Source organism: Lynx canadensis, chromosome A2 (genome assembly GCF_007474595.2).
Source record: "Lynx canadensis isolate LIC74 chromosome A2, mLynCan4.pri.v2, whole genome shotgun sequence".
NCBI lineage: Eukaryota > Metazoa > Chordata > Mammalia > Carnivora > Felidae > Lynx > Lynx canadensis.
Window position 1 is genome coordinate 118,982,705 of NC_044304.2, and position 23,525 is coordinate 119,006,229.

Here is a 23,525-nt window from a genome sequence, read left to right on the forward strand (position 1 = left end):
GTTTATTTCGTTTTGAGAGAGACAGAGAATGCGAGTGGGTTAGGGGCAGAGAGAGGGAGATACAGAATCTGAAGCAGGCTTCAGGCTCTGAGCTGTCATCACAGAGCTCGATGCGGGGCTTGAACTCACAAGCTGTGAGGATCATGACATGAGCCGAAGTCGGATGCTCAACCGACTGAGCCACGCAGGCACCCCAAACAGTTGTATTGATTTTTAAGGAAAGAATCATTTCTAGCAAAGGGAATCTTTAATATAAACTCTGAGGAAAATCACTGTTCCGAAAGATGAAAATGATTTATTTTGCCTGGCTTTCAAAACTCGTAATATTTCTAGAACATGTCTATTGGAACTTAGTTTTTCCAATTTTCAAACCATGTTGTCCCACCTATCTGTCAAATTTGTGCCCTTTTAATTATTCTTTCCAATAAGCCCTTTGTCTGCCTTCTCAGATCCTGTTCATCTTTCAAGGCCTAGTTCAGTTTAACAGAGTCTTGCTAATTCAAGATTAAGTATTTTGTATCGTGCCTTCTTTCTCCTTTACTTCTCAAGGTCCATTTCTTACCATGCTTTATTCTGTCTTCCCAGAGCACCTGGCATAACCCAGCTCACATTCTATATGACCAAAAAGCATTTATCAAGAAACAGCATAACAAAAAGAAAGAAAGAAAGAAAGAAAGAAAGAAAGAAAGAAAGAAAGAAAAGAAAAGAAAAGAAAAGAAAAGAAAAGAAAAGAAAAGAAAAGAAAAACGAAACAGCATGGTACAGGGGAAAATGGATGAACTTTGAGAGTTACAGATTTGAGTGCAAGTCTGGTTTGCCCTTTTCATGATCATGGGCAAGCTATTTAACTTTTCCGAAGCTACATTTCCCTGCATATTGGGGTGATACCGTATAGGATTGCTGTGACGAGTGGAGGCAACCGAAATATCCAGCAGAGTGGCTGGTCAGCACTGTGTACTAAACAGATGGCGATTGTTTTTTGTTAATGATCTTCTCCCTGCCTGACTCCTGTGCCCAAGCTCTTATATTCTGACTTGGTCTTCTTCCTCCCATGCCTTCATCAAAATGCTTTACCAGCGGTCTACCTCCTCCACGAAAAGTATACTGCTCACGCAAGACTACACTGAGTTCTCTCATCTCTGAGTATCTTTTATACCTGTTTTATTGTCATATTTTAGAGTCACCCACATTTTCATAGATTCGTTTATTTTCTTCCCTTTGTTATCGTGAATCCTTCTAACAGAGGAACGGTGTCTTTTGGATATTTGCTCAATCTAAACACGGGACAGATGGTAGGTGATTAGGAGAACCATCTAGAAACTACTTGAAATTATAATTGCTCCAGAAATATTATGAGATCCTAAGGGGTTTACTTTCCAATAATTCTTGGAACAGGTCTACAATCCCTTATTCACTGTTTTGAAGGTAAAATGTTCTCTTCACGCTTTGTGGCAAAACCTGTCTTGACCTGAACTCACCTGAATGCATCACAGCAGAGTGGCAAAGCTTGATCTGAAAAACCTGATCTGAATTGAAGACTGTGTGCTTTATCCTACTTTGTAGTGTGGTAGTCATAATTTTTCCTCAAAAAATGTTAACTTGATTATGATGTGCTGTTGCAGACCTTGTGCAATGTCATGGAACATAAAGCAAGTACATTTTTTGGAAGTCTAAAAAATTTCTGAATTCTGAAACCCACCTGGCCCAAAGGCTTCATGTGTGGATCCCATATCCCTCACGGCCCAAGTACACTGCTGTATCTACAATAGGCTAATTTTTAACAATTCAATTAAATACCGAAAGGATATATATTTAGCTTACTGGGAGAAACATGGTCTAAAAATTCAAGGGGCCATTATTAACTGGATTAAAGCAAGTTACAGTTCCTAAGCAAATACCTTCATGGGGAAAATAAGGTCTAAAAATTCAAGAAATTATCAAAAATAACAAAATAAAGTAAAAAGACTTGCATAAAAATGCTTCCCATTATGGCTTTTCTTAAGCACATTGTTTTTCTGATTTCATTAACTGAAAATTGGTGACAATTAGAAATTACAGACAAACAAGTAATGTGGTTAAAAAAGAGTGATACCTCTGAAAAATTGTGCTTATAAAATTTACTACTATCTTTACATTTCTTTAAAAAGATTTTTTTATTAAAAAAAATTTTTTTAATGTTTATTTATCATTGAGAGGCAGAGCATGAGAGCATGAGAGGGGCAGAGAGAGGGGGAGACACAGAATCTGAAGCAGGCTCTAGGATCCAGCTGTCAGCACAGAGCCTGACGTGGAGCTTGAACTCACCAACTGAGATTTCATGACCTGAGCCGAAGTCAGATGCTTAACTGACTGAGCCACCCAGGTGCCCCCAAAAAGTTTTCTTTAGTGTTTATTTATTTTTTAGTGAGGAAGAGAGACAGAGCTTGCTTGAGTGGGCGAGGGGCAGAGAGAGACGGAGGCAGGGAATCAGAAGCAGGCTCCAGGCTCCCAGCTGTCAGCACAGAGGCCAACGTGGGCTCGAACCCACCAACCTTGAGATCATGACCTGAGCCTAAGTGGGAAGCTCAACAGACTGAGCCACCCAGGCGCCCCTACTATACTTTCATTTCTTAAGGGATGCAGTTATTTCCACTACGAGAAGACTGCTACTGGTAACACTAGTGATCAGTGATATTATCCCACCAATATCATCATCTGTAAAATAAGGAGGTTGGTACTAAATGACCTATAAAGTTCTTCTGAAATTCTACCATCAAGTATGATATACAACAGAACCAAGTTCAAAGGTTTTTATAGGAAGCAATTGAGCAAACATTGAGGACCTGTATTATTGAAGGTATTGTAATCTTTTTTAAATTTTTTTATTTATTTATTTATTTTTTTTCAACGTTTATTTATTTTTGGGACAGAGAGAGACAGAGCATGAACGGGGGAGGGGCAGAGAGAGAGAGGGAGACACAGAATCGGAAACAGGCTCCAGGCTCTGAGCCATGAGCCCAGAGCCTGACGCGGGGCTCGAACTCACGGACCGCGAGATCGTGACCTGGCTGAAGTCGGACGCTTAACCGACTGCGCCACCCAGGCGCCCCTCTTTTTTAAATTTTTAATGTTTATTTTTGAGCGACAGACAGAGTGCGAGTGGAGGAGGGGTAGACAGAGAGGGAGATACAGAATCCAAAGCAGGCTCCAGGCTCTGAGCTGTTGGCACAGAGCAGGAGGCCGGGCCTTGAGATCATGACCTGAGACCAAGTCAGACACTCAACCGACTGAGCCACCCAGGTGCCCCTGAAGGTATTGTAATCTTAAGCATGTGGAAGAAAAAAATGAAAGACTATGACAAGATTCTGTATGTTCTGTATTTAGAGCATTTAATGTGAGGTAATTATCCTTTCTTTACTGGAGATATTGACGATTTTAAAAGGGTTTTATAGCAACAGAGGAATATGATGAAATAGAACAGAAACACTTGCTTCCGTGGAGTTTGGATTCAAACTGAATGCCTGCTGTAGGAAGGTAAGAGACATCACAGTCAAAAGTGATTTTAGAAAATATAACTGAACAGAAAACACAGGACAAAATTTACACACACACACACACACACACACACAATAACACAGATAATAAAAGCAAAATAACACAGATAATAAAAGCAGGTAACCACTCATAGAAGTGCAGGCAGAAAGAGACCACTGCTGGGACAAAAGGAAATAGAATCCTAGAGCATTGGAACTGTATCGCGTCTAGAACCGAGGTCTTCCAATGAACAAAATCTCAGTCAAGCAAGCACAAGACTGGACCAGGAGTTGGGCTAGAGCCTTCGGGTTAGGGGTTGCAGTCCGAGCCCTGTGGTCCGCTTCTTCACTTCTCTCGTTTCCCTACTTTGTCATCTATAAAATAAACGGATTCATTTAGACAGGATTTTTAAGAGCCGGGCAATGCCATGGTAATAGTCCATGTAACTTTGGACTACCCTTTCAACCTAACTGGTAAGTTACCTAACTTTCCGGTCAAAGTAATACTTAAATGAAAAACGCAAATCCAGACGGACCCTGTTTGACTAGGTCTGCGAGCGATTCCTGTGAGGCCGAAGAAAGAGGAGGAGTAGCCGAGCCGGGGTAAAAGGCCGGTCTGGAGTTTGGATCCGCCCGCAGAGCTGGTGAAAGGTCACGTTTGCAGAGACCTCGTTTCAGCTGAATGGCCCGGCCCACCAAGCGCGGCGGTGGCGGAAGGGGCGGGCCCACAGCCGGAAGTGACGTACCGCCGGCTTTTTGGCACTGAGGGGAGGTGTAGCCGGTCGGGGGAGAGAGGTAGTGGTGGCGGAAGAGGTTCGGCGGCTGATGGCGGCACTGGTTCGGAAGCCTCTCTAACGCTCCCTCTGTCTTGGGGCTCCTCGCAGGGTAAGTGCCTTCCCCGACCGGCTCCAGCGACTTGTGCGGGGCCCCAGCTGGAGCTCTTTGGGGGCTCGCGGTACGCTCCTCAGCTCTTAAGAGTCTAGGGGCCTGGCCAGTCTCGGGAATGATCGCCGTGGTGACGACGCAGCCAAATGACGATGCTTTCCTTCCCCAGGACAAACTTTTCCTTTTGGACTACGGTTGTAACGGGGGTGTGGGCAACTTCGGTTAGCAGTGGGGCTGGGAAAAACGACGGGTGGCTGCCCCACACGGCGGGGAGGCCCCGGGATAGGCCTTCGCGATGTGGGGGGAGCCCTGGGGGACGTGGGCACTGTGGCGGGGGCGAGTGACACGGGGGACCCCCGAAAAAGAACCTGTCTTGCCCGAGGCCCATTCTAGGGTGTGCTGCCGGCGTAGGCGAGCTTGGGAAAACAGGTCGAGTCCGAGGCTCGGGTTTGCTCGGGTGGGGTGAAACCCAGGTGTTTTGGTTTGTGTCGCGGTTGGAGAAAGAGGCGGAGACTCACTGCGCCGCCTCCGTTTGCGGGCGGGGGGCGGAGTTAGCTGTTGGGACCGGATCGCAGCCTTCACCTGGGCTACAGGTCTGGTAAACGTTTCTTTCGTCTGTTTATGGGTGGCTCCTACGCTTAACGTTCCGAGGGATCTCAAAAAAAAAAGTCTTAAGAGGGCCACACGTCTTCTTTTGCTTAGGCAACTTTTCTTGATTTCACAACTCTCCCTTTTCTCCACCCAACACCCTGCAGGCTCGCAAGTTGTGGTCTGGTCCCGACCGGTCTCCTCGCCTGGGGCAATCTTTGTTTGAATTGGGTGTGGGTGGGGTTGTGTGTGTGTGTGTGTGTGTGTGTGTGTGTGTGTGTCTGTGACTGTTGATACATTTAGTTCCCTTTTTAATAATAGGTTTATTTGAAAACACGGTGGCATTTGACTCTCTGTATAATAGGTTTTAAGGCTTCAAACGTTGCTTAGGACAAGGATTTACGACAAGGATTTAGACGGGAAATCTTACTCAAGTCTGTATTATACTCATTGTAAAAGTTCTACAAACAGCGCGAACTGTGGCACTAATTACGATTTTCGTGCTCCGTTCCAAATCATTTAAAGAGATGAATTCAATAACATGTTAATCTAAAAGTGGGACGATTGCCCCTCAAAGTCCCATGCAGGTAGAGAGAAGGGCCTGAGGTCAGGCCTTTGTTTTGTTCTTAAACTTGGTTTCTCGAAGTATTGATTACGTTAGAAATGACTTATTAGGTCTTTTCAATTTATTTTTTACAACTTCAAACAACATCCTGTTGTTTTTTTCTTGTCACATTGAGTTGTATACCTGTTTACAGTTAATGCTGTAGCCATTTTAATGTTAAATATGAAACATTCTAACGATGCTCATGTACTTTGGGGGAATACATATGTGAGGTTTATTGGATTTTAGTTTTTTGGATTTTGGATATTACTAAGTAAAATTTTGGCTGTATGCTCTTCTGGCTTTTAAAGTTTATTTTGGGTCAAATCCTTACAGAAAGATAAAAATTCTCTTTATATGGGCCAAGATCATAGCTTTTTATTTTCTCTCTCTCTCTCTACCCCCCCCCCCTTTTTTTTTTAAAGTTTATTTTGAGGGGCGCCTGGGTGGCTCAGTCGGTTAGCCATCAGACTTCAGCTCAGGTCATAATCTCACAGTTCGTGGGTTCCAGCCCCGCATTGGCCTTTCTGCTCTCACTGCAGAACCAGCTTCTCCCACCCGCTCCCCTCAAAAATAAAAATAAAATCTTTAAGTAAGTTTATTTTGAGAGAGCGTGAGCAGGGGGAGGGGCGCAGGAGCGAGAGAACACCACGCAGAGCGGTGCTGACAGTGCAGAGCTAGTCGCTGGACTGGAACTCCCCAATCGTGAGATCGGGACCTGAGCGACACATCAAGAGTTGGACGCTTAACTGACTGAGCCACTCAGGTGCCCCAAGATAGAGTTTTTTAGAAACCACCTTTAAAAACAATCTACGGAGTAAATAAAAGTGGTATGAGTGACACCTGGGCAGAGTGTAGTGGCACTCAGCTGTAAAGAATTCTAGAGACAGGGATGCTGGTTGTAAGAGTGCAAATTAACAGATTGTTGGCTTTGCTTCTGCCTTCCAAAAAGATTTCAGATAACATTTTTCTGCTCTATAAACCAGCTGATAATCTTTGAGCTAAAGTATGAATAATTGGAAACTGTTAGAACATTAAACAGTTTTTCCTTCAGATATTTGTGTGTCCTATGGGACTGAAGTTTGGAGATAATTTTAAAAGTTCATATATTTTTAACTGAAGATTTTAAAGACTTTTTTTTTTTTTTTTTTGCTGAGTTTGTCATTCACTATATATAAGGTGTTCTATTGCAGGTCATACATGGAGTTATTACTGATCTTTACTTACAAACATATGCAAAAGGAGAACAAACGGTGGAAGGAATGACCATTTTGCTAATCTTGTTTTATCTCCTCCAAAACATTTTTCCCCCTGGAGTTTTAAAAGCAAATAAATCCTGGACATCAGGATATTTCACTTATAATTAGTTTAGTGTCTTTAACTTGATAAGGACTTTGCGAAAAAAAAAAAAACCCACAATTACCACAATCATATCACACAGAACAAAATTCAGAGTATATTTTCTAGTTCGCTTGGCTGAGGCTTACATTTTGGACTAGTCCAGCAAAATAAAACAAGTAGCAGAAGCCACTGGAAAAATACTACCACAAAAGACAGATTTGTTTTGGGCTTGAAAAAGTTCCAGCAGGAAGAAATACAACATTGAAGTGCTTCCACCTCTTCCCTACCCGCCCCCCCATTTATTTTAGCTACTTAACTGAGTGCCCACTGCACGTTATTTGTCTTTTCCTTAGATATTGATGAATCCCCAGAATAACACAATTGGATTTTAGACCAAAGACTTAATAGTATAAAGTTTACAGCATAATTCATACAAAGCGACTCTAGAGATGTTCGGGAATATAGTAGGAAACACGGAAGAGGTCACTGCAGGCAGCAAGTGTATGCATTTCATACTTGGTTTCCCAGCTGAATGTGTTTGGTTCTTTAATTCTTGAGTCGAAAATTTTTGCTTAGCCTTCGTTTGCATCTTAGCGTACCCACGTTTCTGGAGATGTACTTTAGAGAATGGGAAGTAAAATTTGGTCTAGTCCCGCTGCTTCCATTTCCCTTTGTGTGTAGGGGGGGCTATATTTCCTCTCCAGCTGAGGTGCAGTTTGTTCTTTTCCTCAGGATGTTAGTGAAGCTACACTTCCCAAGCATTACCACAAGGTGATGCAGTGACTTTGCACATTAACCTCTCCACTGGGCTTTGTGTCTCTGCGTGTTTGTGTGTGTGTGTGTGTGTGTGTGTGTGTGAGAGAGAGCGGGTGTGCATGGATATTGTATAAATCTGCCTGTGAATCATCTTGATACATTGACATTCTCAGTGAATTTCAGCATTTTTTAAAGCTTGCCCATCTTTTCATTTCTTTATCTGAGTAAGGAGTGAAACAGGACTTCTATGGGAAATTTTTATTTTACTATTTGAAATGGATTAATTCATGTGGTAATTACATTCAGATTACATTTACCCTTGTTAAGTTTTTATGACTAGGAAATATATTGGAATTTAATTTTTAAAGTTTGAAAAACTAGTAATGAGAGTGGAATGACTTGTAAAACATTTCTGTAGTTATAATTGCATTGAAATTTTTAAAAAGGGAGGAAGGGGTGTTGGAGAGAGATTAAGGTTATTAGGATCACAAATTATCTTAAGATTTATAATGAATATATTTAAAGTCTGATTTAGGGTTTTCTGTTGAAAACTTGAATTTTGGGGGGAAGGTTTAAAAATGCAATTTTATGTTAATATGTTTATTTAAAACAGTGAAAACAATGCGTTTATCTATACTAGTAAAATATCAATTAAAAGTTGTCTTCACACAGATTCCTCTTGAGTAAAGACTGTTGTGTGTACTTTTTAAGTCCTTTTTGATCAATTTATAAGCATATAAACAAGCATACATAAATATATAGATCTGTACCTTCTTGCTATTTTTCATCTTTGCAGTGAAGTAAAAGTGTAAGATTGATTATGGATTTTTAAGACACTGTTGTAGTTGAGGTTAAACAAAAGTTTAAACTTCACTGCCTTGTTTTATAACATAATCACAGCTTTGTTAATTCAGTTTACTTTAGGAAACATGTTAAATTTTAAGAAAAAGTTTCATTCTTAAACTGCTTTTAATTAAAAACATGGCAACTCATTCTAATCTAGCCTTATTTTCTCCTTAATAAATACCCTCCTCAGAGAAACCGAAATATTCATTTTCTTTGTAGAAAAATATTACTGATTCACTTGTCTCAGTTTTGGTAGGTGAGTCTGCTAGAGGTTGGTTTCATTGATTTAGCTATAGCTTCTCTTACTGATATAACCAGTACTGAACAATATTTCAAAACTGGAATTGATGGGTTATTTTTTCCTTCTTTATGAAGCCATTGACTTGAAAAGAGATTATCATCAGTGACTTTATTAGCACCATGACATCCCCCTGAGCCCAAATTAGGTCAGACAATTCAAAGCAGCAAAGTAAATAACACTTCATTTATTTTATGCAGAGTTCCCAATATTTGTAAGTAAGTGCTACCTTTTTTCATTTTACTGAAGGCTTTGGCATACCAGCTGGGGAATACTAGTTAAGTCCTTCTGTGAAATAGGGCTGCTGGTCATAAAGCCTTTTTGTTAGTGCAGAGATCTTACCTAGAAGGATTGCTACTGAATGCGCTCTCCTTACCTTGGAATCCTGGCAGAGCTCACAGCTAGCTAACAGTCAACCAGACTGGTATTCTAGCAGTGGCCTCTAGGTTCACCATTGACATTCTCTTTATGAGATGTCCAGTATATTGTTTCAGTAAAGCAGTACTTGAATAGAAGTTGAGCAGACACAAGAAGAAAAGTGCATATTTTCTGAAGTGTTTATTATTTTGAAACTTCAAAAATTTGCTAGTATTTCAAATAGGTCAACAAAAGAAACATATTGTAAAAGCATGTTGTCTGAGATCTTCTTAGCAATAAAGACTTTTTTAACCTTTATTTTTGAGAGACAGAGACAGAGCATGAGCATGGGAGGGACAGAGAGAGCGGGAGACATAGAATCCAAAGCAGGCTCCAGGCTCTGAGCTGTCAGCACAGAGCCCAACATGGGGCTCGAACTCACAAACCATGACTTGAGCTCAAGTCAGATGCTTACTGACTGAGCCACCCAGGCGCCCCAAGACTTTTTTAATAGTTAAAATATGAGTATAGACTAACTGCTGTGTTTGCCCTATAGAGACTTTATTGATTTGCGAAGTAAATGAGGTTAATTTGGTTGGCAAAAATCTTGCCTCTTTTTTTCCCCATCACGGAGATTTCTGTTGTGATGACTAAGAAGCAAGTACCATAGGGATGTTGTCTAGTTTATGTGTACTATAGAATCAATAATAATTGTACTGAGTCTGTGACACACGTATAGATGGCTTTTACGAGTAAATTCTCAGTTGTATCCTTTTTCTCAAAAAGTCGAGTACAAAATATGGAAAATATTTGTGTCTTGCAGATTTTTATAGTTCATTTTCACCATCTCTCTTGTGCTTGGTGTTCACTAAGCAGTGAACATTCACTGAATCTGTAATAGATTTTCAACAGCTATGTATTTCATTGGCACTATACGTTAAAAAAAAAAAAAACAACAACTTAGTTTTTGAGAGAGAGGGCGCAGTTGAGCAAGGGGCAGAGAGAGAATCCTATGAGGAGCTGAGAGAGAGGGAGGAAGGGGTGGGACTGAGAGAAAGTGGGGCTAGTGTTTTACTCAAAGTGGAGTTCGAGCTCACCCAATGTGGAACTTGAACTCCTGAACTGTGAGATCATGATCTGAGCTGAAGCCAGATACTTGACGACTGAGCCACCTGGGTGCCCATAAAAAATAACTTATTTTTAAATCAGTAAATCTATGGAAAGAGCACATGAACACTGGAAGCCAAGGTAGGATTATTAAACCCAGAATGAAAGGGTATAAAATCAGTATAGGCTGAAAGGAACAGATAAGCTGAGTTGTGTCAAGTAGGCCAGCTGAGATTTTATGTGATTTGAGATATCTGAACAAGCATGTACCAGAAGTCCTGAATGAAGACAGGCTAGGTCTGGGCATTTGTGGAAATGAGTGAGAGGTGCTGATGAATACTTAAGATTACTTGGGGGAGGGGTGCCTTGGTGGCTTAGTTGGTACAGCATGAGACTCTTGATCTCTGGGTTTGTGAGTTCGAGCCTCTTGTTGTAGAGGTTATTTAAAAATCTTAAAACGTCTCCCCAAGTAATTTTTATTTTTTAAAGAAAAAAAAAAATGCATGCACACACCCATACTTCCCCAGATCCTGCTTTCAGAAAGTCATTGTCATCTTTTCATTTTTTAAAGTTTTTTATTTATTATTTTTATAATATTTTATAATATTTTATTATTTTTATATTTTTATGCTTATTCTATTTTTATAATTTTTATTATTTTATATAATAATTTTATATTTTATTATATTTATAATTATAAATTTTATAATTTATTATATTTTTATATTTATTATAATTTTATAATTTTTATAATTATTTTTTATAATTTTTTATAATATAAAAATTTTAAATAATTTTTTATATATTGTTCTTTGAGAGAGCGTGTATGGGTGGGGGCAGAGAGAGAGGGGGACAGAGTATCCAAAGCAGACTGTGCTGACAGCAGGGAGCCTGATGTTGGGCTCCCAGCTCATGAACTGTGAGATCATGACCTGAGCTGAAGTCGGCTGCTTAGCTGACTGAGCCACCAGACACCCCTAAAGATTTTATTTTTAAGTAACTTCTGTAACCATTGTGGGTCTCTAACTCACAACCTTGAGATCAGGAGTCACATGCTCTACGTACCGTACCGACTGAGCCAGCCAGATGCCACCCAACCCCCCTTTTTGGAGAGCCCCTAATGATTTTAATATGTAGCTCAGGTTGAGAATGTTGGTCTAAGGGATCACGAACATGGGTCAGGAATGCAGACACAGAGAGGTTAACATCAATTAATAGGAGCCTAAGACTTAGAGGAGGATGGGTCAGATTGAGGAAGAAAATTACTAAGTTCCAGGGTTCAGCATAGAAACACTTCTGGTTCATTTGCTTTTGCTTGCAAACGAAACAGTGGGCTAGACTTTCCAAGAGAGTTGAGAGTTTTTGAATTTGGTTTTAACGTTTTTTTAATCCTTATGTAACTTCCTGAGTCATTTTATAACTTGTTATTTCCTGGTTGTGTTTTTATATTTAAGCACATTTAAAAAAATTTAACCACATTTTTAAAGACGAGTTCTAGGGGCGCCTGGGTGGCGCAGTCGGTTGAGCGTCCGACTTCAGCCAGGTCATGATCTCGTGGTCCGTGAGTTCGAGCCCCGCATCGGGCTCTGGGCTGATGGCTCAGAGCCTGGAGCCTGCTTCCGATTCTGTGTCTCCCTCTCTCTCTGCCCCTCCCCCGTTCATGCTCTGTCTCTCTGTCTCAAAAATAAATAAACGTTAAAAAAAAAATAAAAAAAAATAAAGACGAGTTCTAACTATATATCTTGTCAATAATTATGGCATGCAAATTCTCATGTAATTTGCATTCAATGTTATGCATTTTCTGAAGGTGTAAGGGTTTTTTTTGGTTGTTTTTTTTTTTAGTTGGTTTCATTCAACTTACATGATTTACTTGTTACAGATTCACAATGACATCCTTTCAAGAAGTCCCCTTGCAGACTTCCAACTTTGCCCATGTCATCTTTCAAAATGTGGCCAAGAGTTATCTTCCTAATGCACACCTGGAATGTCATTACACCTTAACTCCATATATCCATCCACATCCAAAAGATTGGGTTGGTATATTCAAGGTAAGAACTTTCTGTGTATTTCTTCCACTTAGTTATTCTGTTTTCTATTTAAGCAGGTTGATATGTAGCTTATATAAGCCTCGTCTTAACTCTGCACTGAGGGCCTTTCTTACAATTGTAAACTTAAACGTTTTGTAAACATGAAATATTTAACAGTACAGAGTAGTATACAACAAATACTGGGAACTTGAATTTGCCAGACTCACCTCTCTTTGATCAAAAGGTTCAGTGTCACTCCAGGTCTTGTGAAAACTTTTCAGAATCCTTTTTTTTTTCTTCTGTTTTCTCCATTCCTTACCTGAAAAAAGATCTTTTCCTTTGAGTTGTTACATCATTTACTGTCTCTTCCAGTCATTTGTAATTAGTTTTAATTATACAGTTCTATAGCCATGTTACTCTATTATTCTACTTGCTTAAATATTGCTCACTGTCTTATGCTTTTATAAGAGTTTTCTGTTTTACGTGACTAAATAGTAAACTCTATGCTGGCAGGTATCCTAGTCCTTAAATTTTGCCATTTTTTATAGTATTTGTGAATTACATTGAGGTGATCATTATGGTGGTGCTTTACTGTGCTACAGATTGTCTGGCAATTTCAACTCTTTACAATGTAGTAGAGAACTAAAACAAGAGAATCTCTTTGGGGTGCCTGGCTGGCTTAGTTGGAAGAGCATGTGACTCTTGATCTTGGAGTCGAGTTCAAGCCCCACTTTGAATGTAGAGATTACTTAAATAAAATTTTAAGTCATTTGAATATTCAAAACGTCATAAATGTCAACAGTAAAACTTTTCTACTGGGTTCCTCTAGATTCTCCCTCAGAATAAATTTATTTTAGATCTGATTTTAATGGTTCTGAAATTTTGATTGGTGTGTATAAGTTAAGCAGCAAACTAGAAAAGAAGAGTTGCTGCTAGAATTAGGGACATTGAGGGTATCTAGAAGTGAAAAATGGCTGTACAGAGTGAGGAGGGCAGAAAAACTATTGAACAAGGGGCACCTGGGTAGCTAGTTGGTTAAGCGACTTTGAGCCCTGTATCGGGCTCTGTGCTGACAGCTTGGAGCCTGCTAGTGATTCTGTGTCTCCCTTTCTCTCTCTCTACCTGTCTCCTGCTCATACTCTCTCTCTCTCTCTCCCTCTCTCTCAAAAATAAACATTATTTTGTTGAATTTTAAAGTTTGGCATGCAATGACATTTCCTTTTATTTTATTAGAGTGTGCGCGCGTAGGGGACAGGGAGAGAGAATCTTTTATTATTTTTTAAATAATTTATTAATTTTTTAAATTTACATCAAGTTAGCATACAGTGCAACAATGATTTCAGGAATAGATTCCTTAATGCCCCTTACCCATTTAGTCCATCCCCCCCCCCCCCCCGGCCCCCACAACCCCTCCAGGAACCTTGTGTTTGTTCTCTATATTTAAGAATCTTTTATGTTTTGTCCCCCTCCCTGTTTTTATATTATTTTTGCTTCCCTTCCCTTATGTTCATCTGTTTTGTATCTTAAAGTCCTCATATGAGTGAAGTCATATATTTGTCTTTCTCTAATTCGCTTAGCATAACATCCTCTAGTTCCATCCATGTAGTTGCATATGGCAAGATTTCATTCTTTTTGATTGCCAAGTAATACTCCACTTGTGTGTAGAGACACACACACACACACACACACCCACCTCTTCTTTATCCATTCATCCATCAATGGGCATTTGGGCTCTTTCCATACTTTGGCTATTGTCGATAGTGCTGCTATAAACATGGGGGTGCATGTGCCCCTTCAAAACAGCATCCCTGTATCCCTTGGATAAATGCCTAGCAGTGCAGTTGCTGGGTCATAAGGTAGTTCTATTTTGAATGTTTTGAGCAGCCTCCATACTGTTTCCCAGAGTGGCTGTGCCAGCTTGCATTCCCACCAGCAGTGCAAAAGAGATCCTCTTTCTCCACGTCCTCACTAACATCTGTCGTTGCCTGAATTGTTAATGTTAGCCATTCTGACAGGTGTGAGGTGGTATCTCATTGTGGTTTTGATTTGTATTTCCCTGATGAGGAGTGATGTGGAGCATTTTTTCATGTGATGGTTGGCCACCTGGATGTCTTCTTTGGAGAAGCATCTGTTCATATCTTTTGCCCATTTCTTCACTGGATTATTTGTTTTTTGGGTGTTGAGCTTGATAAGTTCTTTATAGATTTTGGATACTAACCCTTTATCTGATATGTCATTTGCAAATATCTTCTCCCATTCTGTCACTTGCCTTTTAGTTTTGCCGATTGTTTCCTTTGCTGTGCAGAAGCTTTTTATTTTGATGAGGTCCCAGTAGTTCATTTTTGCTTTTCTTTCCCTTGCCTCCGGAGACGTGTTGAGTAAGAAGTTGCTGCAGCCAAGGTCAAAGAGGTTTTTGCCTGCTTTCTCCTCAAGGATTTTGATGGCTTCCTGTCTTAAATTGAGAACTTTCATCCATTTTGAGTTTATTTTTGTGTCTGGTGTAAGAAAGTGGTCCAGGTTCATTCTTCTGCATGTCGCTGTCCAGTTTTCCCAGCACCACTTGCTGAAGAGACTGTCTTTATTCCATTGAATATTCTTTCCTGCTTTGTCAAAGATTAGTTGGCTAGAGGGAGAGAGAATCTTAAGCAGGCTCCCCATTTGGTGTGGAGCCCGCAGGGCTTGATCAGTGACCTTGGGATAGTGACCTGAGCCGAAATCAAGAGTTGGATGCTCAGCTGACTGAGCCACCCAGTTGCCCCTTCAGTTTCATTTTGAATCCCTCCTTCCTTGATTTTGCCTGATAGAGGAGTCATTTACTATTTTTTTGTTTTGTTTCTTAAGTCAAATTCCAAAATGGAGACACATTCATTGTAAGCATTTTATGAAATCAGTACCTGTGTTGATTTTATGTGAGCTAAGAGTATCAAGTTAAACTGAGTGAGAATTGGTGTTTTGTGCAAGAATGGGTCAGGGAAGAATACAGTAAGGAAATAAGATTAAAGGAAGGGAGGGGCGCCTGGGTGGCTCAGTTGGTTGGGCCTCCACCTTGGGCTCAGGTCTTGATCTTGCAGTCCTCTAGTTCAAGCCCCACCCTGCGTCGGGCTCTGTGCTCACAGCTCAAAGCCTGGAGCCTGCTTCAGATTCTGTGTCCCTGCTCTCTCTCCCTGCCCCTCTCCCACTTGTGCTCTGTCTGTCTCACTATGTCTCTCAAAAATAAATGTTAAAAAAAAAATTAAAAAATTTTAATGTTTTATTTATTTTTAAGACAGCATGAGTGGGGATGGGGCAGAGAGAGGGGGAGACACAGAATTCAGAGCAGGCTCCAGGCTCTGAGCTGTCAGCACAGAGCTCAACGCGGGGCTTGAACTCACCAACCGTGAGATCATGACCTGAGCGGAAGTCAGATGTTCAACTGACTGAGCCACCCGGGCGCCCCTAAAAAAATTTTTTTAAAGGAAGGGAGGGGCATTTCTGACAGGAAAGTGGTATAAGCAAAGGCATTAAGTTGAGAATGTTATGAGTACAGGTTAGTTTGACTGGAACATATGTTTCATTTAGGGAAGTGGAGAGAGATAAGTGTGGAATTAAGCTTTAGTCTGTTAATGGAGGACCTTCAGTGTTAGTCTAAACTGTTTGTAGGTGTGTTATGGGTAGTGGTATGTCTCTGTATATGTAGGTATTTAGGCTGGTGTATGATAAATTGTATTTCAAGAAGATGAATCTTTCCCTTTTTTCCTTCAGACTGCTTATTCTGATTTTTAATTTTAAAAAATTTTAGTTAATGGCCTGTTGCCTAAGCCACAAGCTTATGACTTTCCCTTCAAATTTAGTCAAACACCAGTTCCATCCATTTTACTGCCTATTTATTTCTTTATTTGTAATATCACTGCTGTAGACTTATGCCTCCTTATCTCTTTACAGGACTATTGCAATAGGTTACTTGTTTTCTCTGCTTTCATTCTTGCCCCCCCCCAATCTATTCGTCAAACTATAAAAACTATAATATAAAATGAAAATCTGAGGGGCGCCTGGGTGGCGCAGTCGGTTGAGCGTCCGACTTCAGCCAGGTCACGATCTCGCGGTCCGTGAGTTCGAGCCCCGCGTCAGGCTCTGGGCTGATGGCTCGGAGCCTGGAGCCTGTTTCCGATTCTGTGTCTCCCTCTCTCTCTGCCCCTCCCCCGTTCATGCTCTGTCTCTCTCTGTCCCAAAAATAAATAAACGTTGAAAAAAAAAATTTAAAAAAAAAAATAAATAAAAAAATAAAAAAAATGAAAATCTGAGCATATCTTCTTTTGGTTTTAAATTCTTAAGTGGTTCTTTATCATCTATGGAATAATGCCAACATTAAATAACTTTACCACTGTGCCCTATAAGGCTTCTTTATATGATTTGATTGAAAACTTTATTTTTTTTGTCATTGCCTGCTTTATATTTTTTGCTTTGGTAATGCTAAACTATCTCTTGTGTACTCCAGGGACTATAACTTTTAAGAAATAAATATATAAATGAATACAATTGTGTAGAATGCCCTTGGATTATAGAATTCCCTAGATAATACTTTAAAACTCCATAGTAATTTCAGGCATATAGTAAAAATTACAGAATCTATGGGAAGACTCAAGAAATCATGTTTAATAAAGTGGAATTGCCATGTTTATTGCATGTTTTAAACACTGTATGCATACTGCAAATTGCCCTCTAGGATGATTTTGATAGATATGATATTGACAGGCAAGCAGGGAGAAAGTGCCCCGATGGTAGCTCTAAGGGAGAAGGAATGAAAGGAAGGTGTGTGCGGTATGTTTTGAGAAAGTGTTAAGGAATTTGATTTGCCTGGGACAGGTAACAGTTTTAGAAGATAAATGGGGACATCTGGGTGGCTCAGTTAAGTGTCCAACTCTTGATTTTAGCTCAGGTCATGATCTCACAGTTTGAGATTGAATCCTGCTTCTGTCTCTGTACTGACAGCTTGGAGCCTGCTTGGGATTCTTTTTCTTTCCCTCTGCCCCTCTCCCCTGCTTGTGCTTGCGTGCATGCTCTCTCTCAAAATAAATAAACATTAAAAAAAGATGAGTGTTTGGTTTGGATTACGTTATGGATTTAATATCTGGTTGAGGAATAAATTAAAAAGAGTAATAAAGTTTAGAGGTGAATTTTTATTTTGGAGGGTTGAGTGAGATTAATTGGAATTAGAAGAGAATGGAGGCAGGGAAAATGTTTAGACTATCCTAATTTCCTAGGTGGGATAATGAAGGCGGACGGTAGAAAAGGGAGTCAGTTGTAGGTAATAATCCCTAAGTAGAATCCATGGGGGTTTGTCAGCAATTAGTTGAATGAATTTGGAGTGGAACTCATTCATGGCTTCGGTATATTCAGTAAGGAGGAACAAGGTTATGTGTTAAATAAGAGTTGAGGGGACTTGAGTATGCAGAAGATATGGTTCTGCTACTGTGGAAGAATGTCATAGGGAATTGGAGATTGCTGAGCATCAGTTTTAGGATTTTATCCAGAAAGGTTTAGCACCCAGAATTATGAGTGAAGAATTCCAAGGTGGTAATCATTGAGATTGCGATTTGGAGAGGTAAAGGTGGGGGAGAGAATGGGAAGGGAATTCAAGAAGACAAAGGATACTAGGGTGGATTTAGGTGCTCTGTTGATATGATTAACTGATTATGAAGTTGGGTAGGGAAATGAATGAAGCTAGTCAAGGGATGTAGACTGGGTTGGAGATTTTTATTTTTTCCTTGTAGTTTCCCTCTCCTCTGTATGGACTGTTTTTGGTTATAACTAAAATAAACAGGTAACATTGGTTTATTTATACTTTGCAAAGATTTTTCATCAGAACATTATAGTTCCCGTTTTACAGATAATGGAATGGAGGTCCAGAGAGAAGTGACTTACAGTTATTCATTAAACTTTGGAGCTGAATCTTGAACCTCATGTAAATTGGCATTCAAGAATTGTTCTCTGGGGGCGCCTGGGTGGCTCATTTGGTTAAGCAGCTGACTCTTGGTTTCAGCTCAGGTCATGATCTCACAGTTTCATGAGTTCGGCCTTGTATTGGGCTCTGGGCTGACAGTGTGGAGCCTGTTTGGGATTCTCCCTCACCCCCTCCCACTCTCTTAAAATAATAAACTTAAAAAAAAAAATGTTCTCTGGCAGTTTGAGAGATCTGGTTATCTAAAAAAAAGCAACAGAGTTCCTAGTAAGTTCAGCATGCATTTTACGAGTGATAGAGTTGAAGTAAAAATATAGGAAAAGATTTAGAATTATACCTCATGCTGTATTTTTATTGTAAATGCAACATTAATTGCAGTAAAATATTTGTCACATTATGTTTGAGTTTTATTTTTGTTTTATTTATGTTTGTGTTTACTATTTTAATTTTTAAATTTATTTTCGAGCATGTGAGTGGGGGAGATGGGGGCGGGGGGGGGGTGGGGAGAGAATCTTAAGCAGGCTCCATGCTCAGTGGGGAGCCCAATATGGGGCTCGATCCATGACCCTGGAGTTGTGACCTGAGCCAGAATCAAGAGTTGGATGCTCAACCGACTGAGCTACCCAGGTGCCCCTAGTTGTTATGAATTTGATTTGGTTTTAGTTGTACAAATATATAAGCACAAGGAATTTACATTTAGATTTATGCTTAGTACAAATTAAATTACCTTATAATTAAAATAATTTTTAATAAACTAAAGGTCCATGAGATTTTTGTTTTTTTTTTTTAAGACTTGAGAAGGAGACTTAACAGTTCTCATGTTTCAGATACTTTTCTAGGTGAGGAAATTGGGAGTGCAGTGATCGTCGTTTCCAAAGTCTTTTTAGGCAGACCATGCTTCCCAGTAAGATACTGTTTTCACGCATCACACTGCCAACCAGGTTAAAAAAAAAAAAACCTTAATTTCCTGGCGTGGACAGTGAACCTGAGCAGTGATTTTATGCACGAATATCTTGTTTCAAGCTTTTGTTTTTCCTTGTTTCTCCTTTCCTTCTCATATTTGCTTTTCATATTCTCTTCTTTTTGCTTTTTCTGCTTTTCTGCCTTGGTCTCCCTTGAACCTTGTCTCATTTTGTTTTTAAAAAGTGTTCTCCTAGGGGCGCCTGGGTGGTGCAGTCGGTTAAGCGTCCGACTTCAGCCAGGTCACGATCTCGCGGTCCGTGAGTTCGAGCCCCGCGTCAGGCTCTGGGCTGATGGCTCAGAGCCTGGAGCCTGTTTCCGATTCTGTGTCTCCCTCTCTCTCTGCCCCTCCCCCGTTCATGCTCTGTCTCTCTCTGTCCCAAAAATAAATAAACGTTGAAAAAAAAAAAAGTATTCTCCTAAAAATAAAATAATTGTAAAATAATCATAATGTTAGAAAACTTGGAATAAAGTATTAAAAAAATTAAGATGATCAGCAGTCTTCTTGCCCAACTATATTCCTGTCTAATAACAGTGGCTAATACTATTAATGTTTAAGTATTTCCTTCCAATCTTTTTTTAATTAAAGGAAGACTTTCACTTTTTCTATTGCATGTATTTTGAAAGTAGTTTGAATAATATTGCATGCCCTTTTTTATGCCCTGAATTTTTTCACTTAGGATTATAATCACTTCTTTACAAGATTTTTTGAAAGATTTTTTAAGATTTTAATCTCTATCCAGCATGGGGTTCAAACCCACAGTCCTGAGTAAAGAGTTGCATACTCCACCAACCACACCAGACAGGCACCCTGATAGTCCCTTTCTTTATCTTTTTCTTCTTGTTTTTTTAATTTTTAAAATGTTTTTATTTATTTTTGGGAGACAGAGTGTAAGCAGGAGAGGGGCAGAGAGAGAGGGAGACACAGAATCTGAAGCAGATTCTAGGTTCCGAGCCATCAGCACACAGCCTGATGAGGGGCTCAAACTCACAAATCCTAAGATCATGACCTGAGCTGAACCAACTGAGCCACCCGGGAGCCCCTGTCACTTTCTTAATATAAGTAGCTTTGTAACGTTTTGTCTTATGGAGGGACGTTTATACTGGTTGATACTTCTATTTTACAATCAGCATTACTTTCTCCTCATGTATATTTAGGCATTTTTGGAGTTCTTTTTCTTTTAAAAAGGGAGGATCTTTATTCTTATAAGTGATTTTGGGAAACTACAGAATATACAAAAGAAAGAAAATGCATGCCCTTATCCATTGTACCCCCACCTTCCCCAGAAATACCTGTTGTTAAGTTTGGTGTATATTTTTCTAGCTTTTAAACATCCATAGGCTCATTTTATACTATTTTGTAGATTATTTATTTATCCATATATAACTAACAAATTTATTTTCAGTGCCTTTCTTACTCCCAACTCTTAAGTCTGTCTTCCTTTACCTCTCCCCTAAAATCAGTCCCTCTGAGTCTGTTTCTCACTTTACAAGTGCTCTTTGTATGCTGTCCTTAATGTTTGTCTTTTGTTCTGTTAAGGTTTCTCCAGAATTTATTAATATCTTAGTTTTACTAGGTAATCTTGATGTCCTTCTGATCTTTACGTTCCGTCTCAGAACTTCCTTTATTGTCCGTGCTTCTCATCCAACATATTTTTCGGAAATGTTAATTCTGTTTAAAGGGAAAACACGGGCACCTGGGTGACTCGGTTAAGTGCCCATTCTTGGTTTCGGCTCAAGTCATGATCTCACGGTTTCTTGAGTTCGAGCCCTGTATCCGGCTTGGTGCTGACAGTGCAGAGCTTGCTTGGGATTCTCTCCCTCTTTCTCTGCCCCTCCCCTGCTTGCTCTGTCTCTCTCTCTCTCAAAATAAATAAATCAGTTTAAAAAGAATAAAGGGAAAACATTTGTGGTTTTTTTTTCCTTCCATGTTATCCTTGTTTCTTTTCCTTTTTATGCTTTTGTTTTGCTATTGCATTAGTAGAAGAATTATGCCCAGTACTTTGGTAATTCCTCAAACTAAACTATGTGCAATAACGGTTGCTTTTGTTCCTTCCTTAGTATAGATATGCCCTCTTAACTTGATTCAAGTGCAGCTCTTAGAAGCAAAGTGTTTTGACAGTCATGGGAACTTTGTTCCTTTGTTCTAAGTTGTTGTTATTGTCATTTTTCATTGTTTTAAAATTATTATTATCAAATCTAAATATTTTCTTTCCATTTGCCGTTAGTAGACTAAAAGGCAAATTCCCTTGCATTTTAAGGGATTGAAATCTGTAGTCTGAGTTGTGAAATCTGAATTCCAATCATGTTTTAACCACGTGACCAGGAAAATAAAAACAAGCTGTGACTTGGATACTTTGTTGTCTGACTTTTTTAATTAGATATTTACTGTTCTTATGCACTTGTACATAATTTCCAGAGGTGTACTATGTTTTTTCCATTATGACCTGCTCTGCTGTATTTTCACGTGAGTTTAGGTGCAAGCCATACCTATCCTAAAGGAGCCTGTACTTTGTATCTTTCCAGATAGACTTTTACATTTATTTATTTATTATTAAAAAAAAAATTTAACTTTTACTTATTTTTGAGAGACAGAGACAGAACAAGCAGGGGCAGAGCAGAGAGAAAGGGAGACACAGCATCCGAAGCAGGCTCCAGGCTCTTAGCTGTCAGCACAGAGCCTGACACGGGGCTTGAACCCACAAACCACGAGATCACGACCTGAGCTGAGGTCAGTCGCTTAACCGACTGAGCCACCCAGGCGCCCCTGCATTTATTTTTTTATGTATGCCTGACATGGCCCTTCCAGAGTGACCTAAGATCCATTGTTCAGTGTTTCTTACTCAAAAGGAGTTTAAAGCACAGTTTTATACTTTATACTCTGGGTTGCATCTTGACCGTCTCCTCAGTGGTCTCAGCAGGGGATACCTGTGACATCTCGTAGCACCGTCAACGACTTCTCTTGAGAAGAGTTGCCCAGACATAGAGGCAGTAAAGGAAAGCAAAATGTTAGATAGACTTTCTAAGTTACCAGTGTAGGCAACCAATAAGGAATAGCCTGAGCTATTGTGATTCACTTGGAGAAAACACAGCAAAGACCAAACCACTCAACATCTCTTTTGTTACACATATTTTTCTTATATGATAATGGATCTCATTTCTCCCATTTTGTTTTTCTTAGCTACAAACAGAGCTTTCGCTCTTTGCTGTTTCTCTTTTGTCAACTGCACTTCTTTTAAGAATTATGTAGTTACCGACTCAGTGTTGAAAGTGGTGGAATTTCAGAAGGTTTGAAAGTATTACATATCTTGCCAGGAAAAGAGTGAGTAGTGTCCTGGTGGTTAAGAGTTTAAACTTTACGTTCAAATCCTAACTCTGCTATTTCCTAGCCTTTTACTAGTTTCTTAATTTGTAAGATGATAATACTTACTACAAAACAAACATTCAGTAAGTCTCTGTTAACTGCTATTCCCAGTGCCACTTGAATCAGATACCTGTAATTGTGATGTTTACAGTTTTGTGTGTCAGTCATTCAGAAGTTAAATGGCACACTCAGTTTTTCCTTCTCTTGACTACCTGGTCCAGGTAGAGCCTGTTCACTTAGGGAGATGTCTTTCTTTCTTTCTTTTTTTTCTTCTTCCAAGAAAGATGTTGCTCTAGATAAGTGTTTCTTTCAAGATCAGTAAATGGACAGAGACAAAGAATACAAGCTTTGATTTGTACCAGGTGTATCTGTTGGGGGAAGAACTTCAGATGGGCTCTTTTTTAGGAGATGGTGAAGCATTGGGGGATCTAAAGTGAGGGGAGAGAGCATCATAAAATCAAGATCACTGTCCCTAATAGGCTCTGTGTCCTTGGGTATTAATGAATGGTAACATTTAATGAATACCAGTGTGCTCAGCTCTGTGCTGATTGCTTTATGGGAATTATTTAATACACAGCCCTTTGAGATTGTTACCATCGTCTCCATTTTAAAGAGGAGGGAACAGAATAACTTGTCTGAAGTCATATAGCTAGTAAGTGCTCTTTCTGGCAGTCTGACCTTAACTTCCTGTGGTCTTAGTCACTGTAATATACTGTGCTTGCAAAAACTACCGTTTATGGAGTGCTTACCGTGGGTCAGGCACTCTGTTGGGTGTTGCTTTTATGTTCATCATCTAATCTCATTCTTCTAACAGTTCTGAGAGAAAAAATAGCAGCCTTTAAGTGAAGTAGATCATCATGGATTACTCAAACTTCTCATCTATAGAGACCAATAGCATCTTTCAAATGTTTTCAAATGGTTTTCTTGACTGTGACATACAGA

General features: G+C 39.6%; 1 protein-coding gene across 4 annotated transcripts in view; it reads left to right on the forward strand.

The window, feature by feature from the left end:
* The first annotated feature begins 4,245 nt into the window (after positions 1 to 4,245).
* The window catches only part of TAX1BP1 (Tax1 binding protein 1), a 92,161-nt gene continuing 72,881 nt past the window's right edge, over positions 4,246 to 23,525 (forward strand). For all 4 annotated transcript variants that reach the window (XM_030308151.2, XM_030308152.2, XM_030308153.2 and 1 more), the window contains exons 1-2: positions 4,246 to 4,397; positions 12,174 to 12,342. In XM_030308151.2, coding sequence (XP_030164011.1) covers positions 12,181 to 12,342 — 162 coding nt within the window. In that variant the 5' untranslated portion in view covers positions 4,246 to 4,397; positions 12,174 to 12,180. The remainder of the gene's footprint in view (positions 4,398 to 12,173; positions 12,343 to 23,525) is intronic.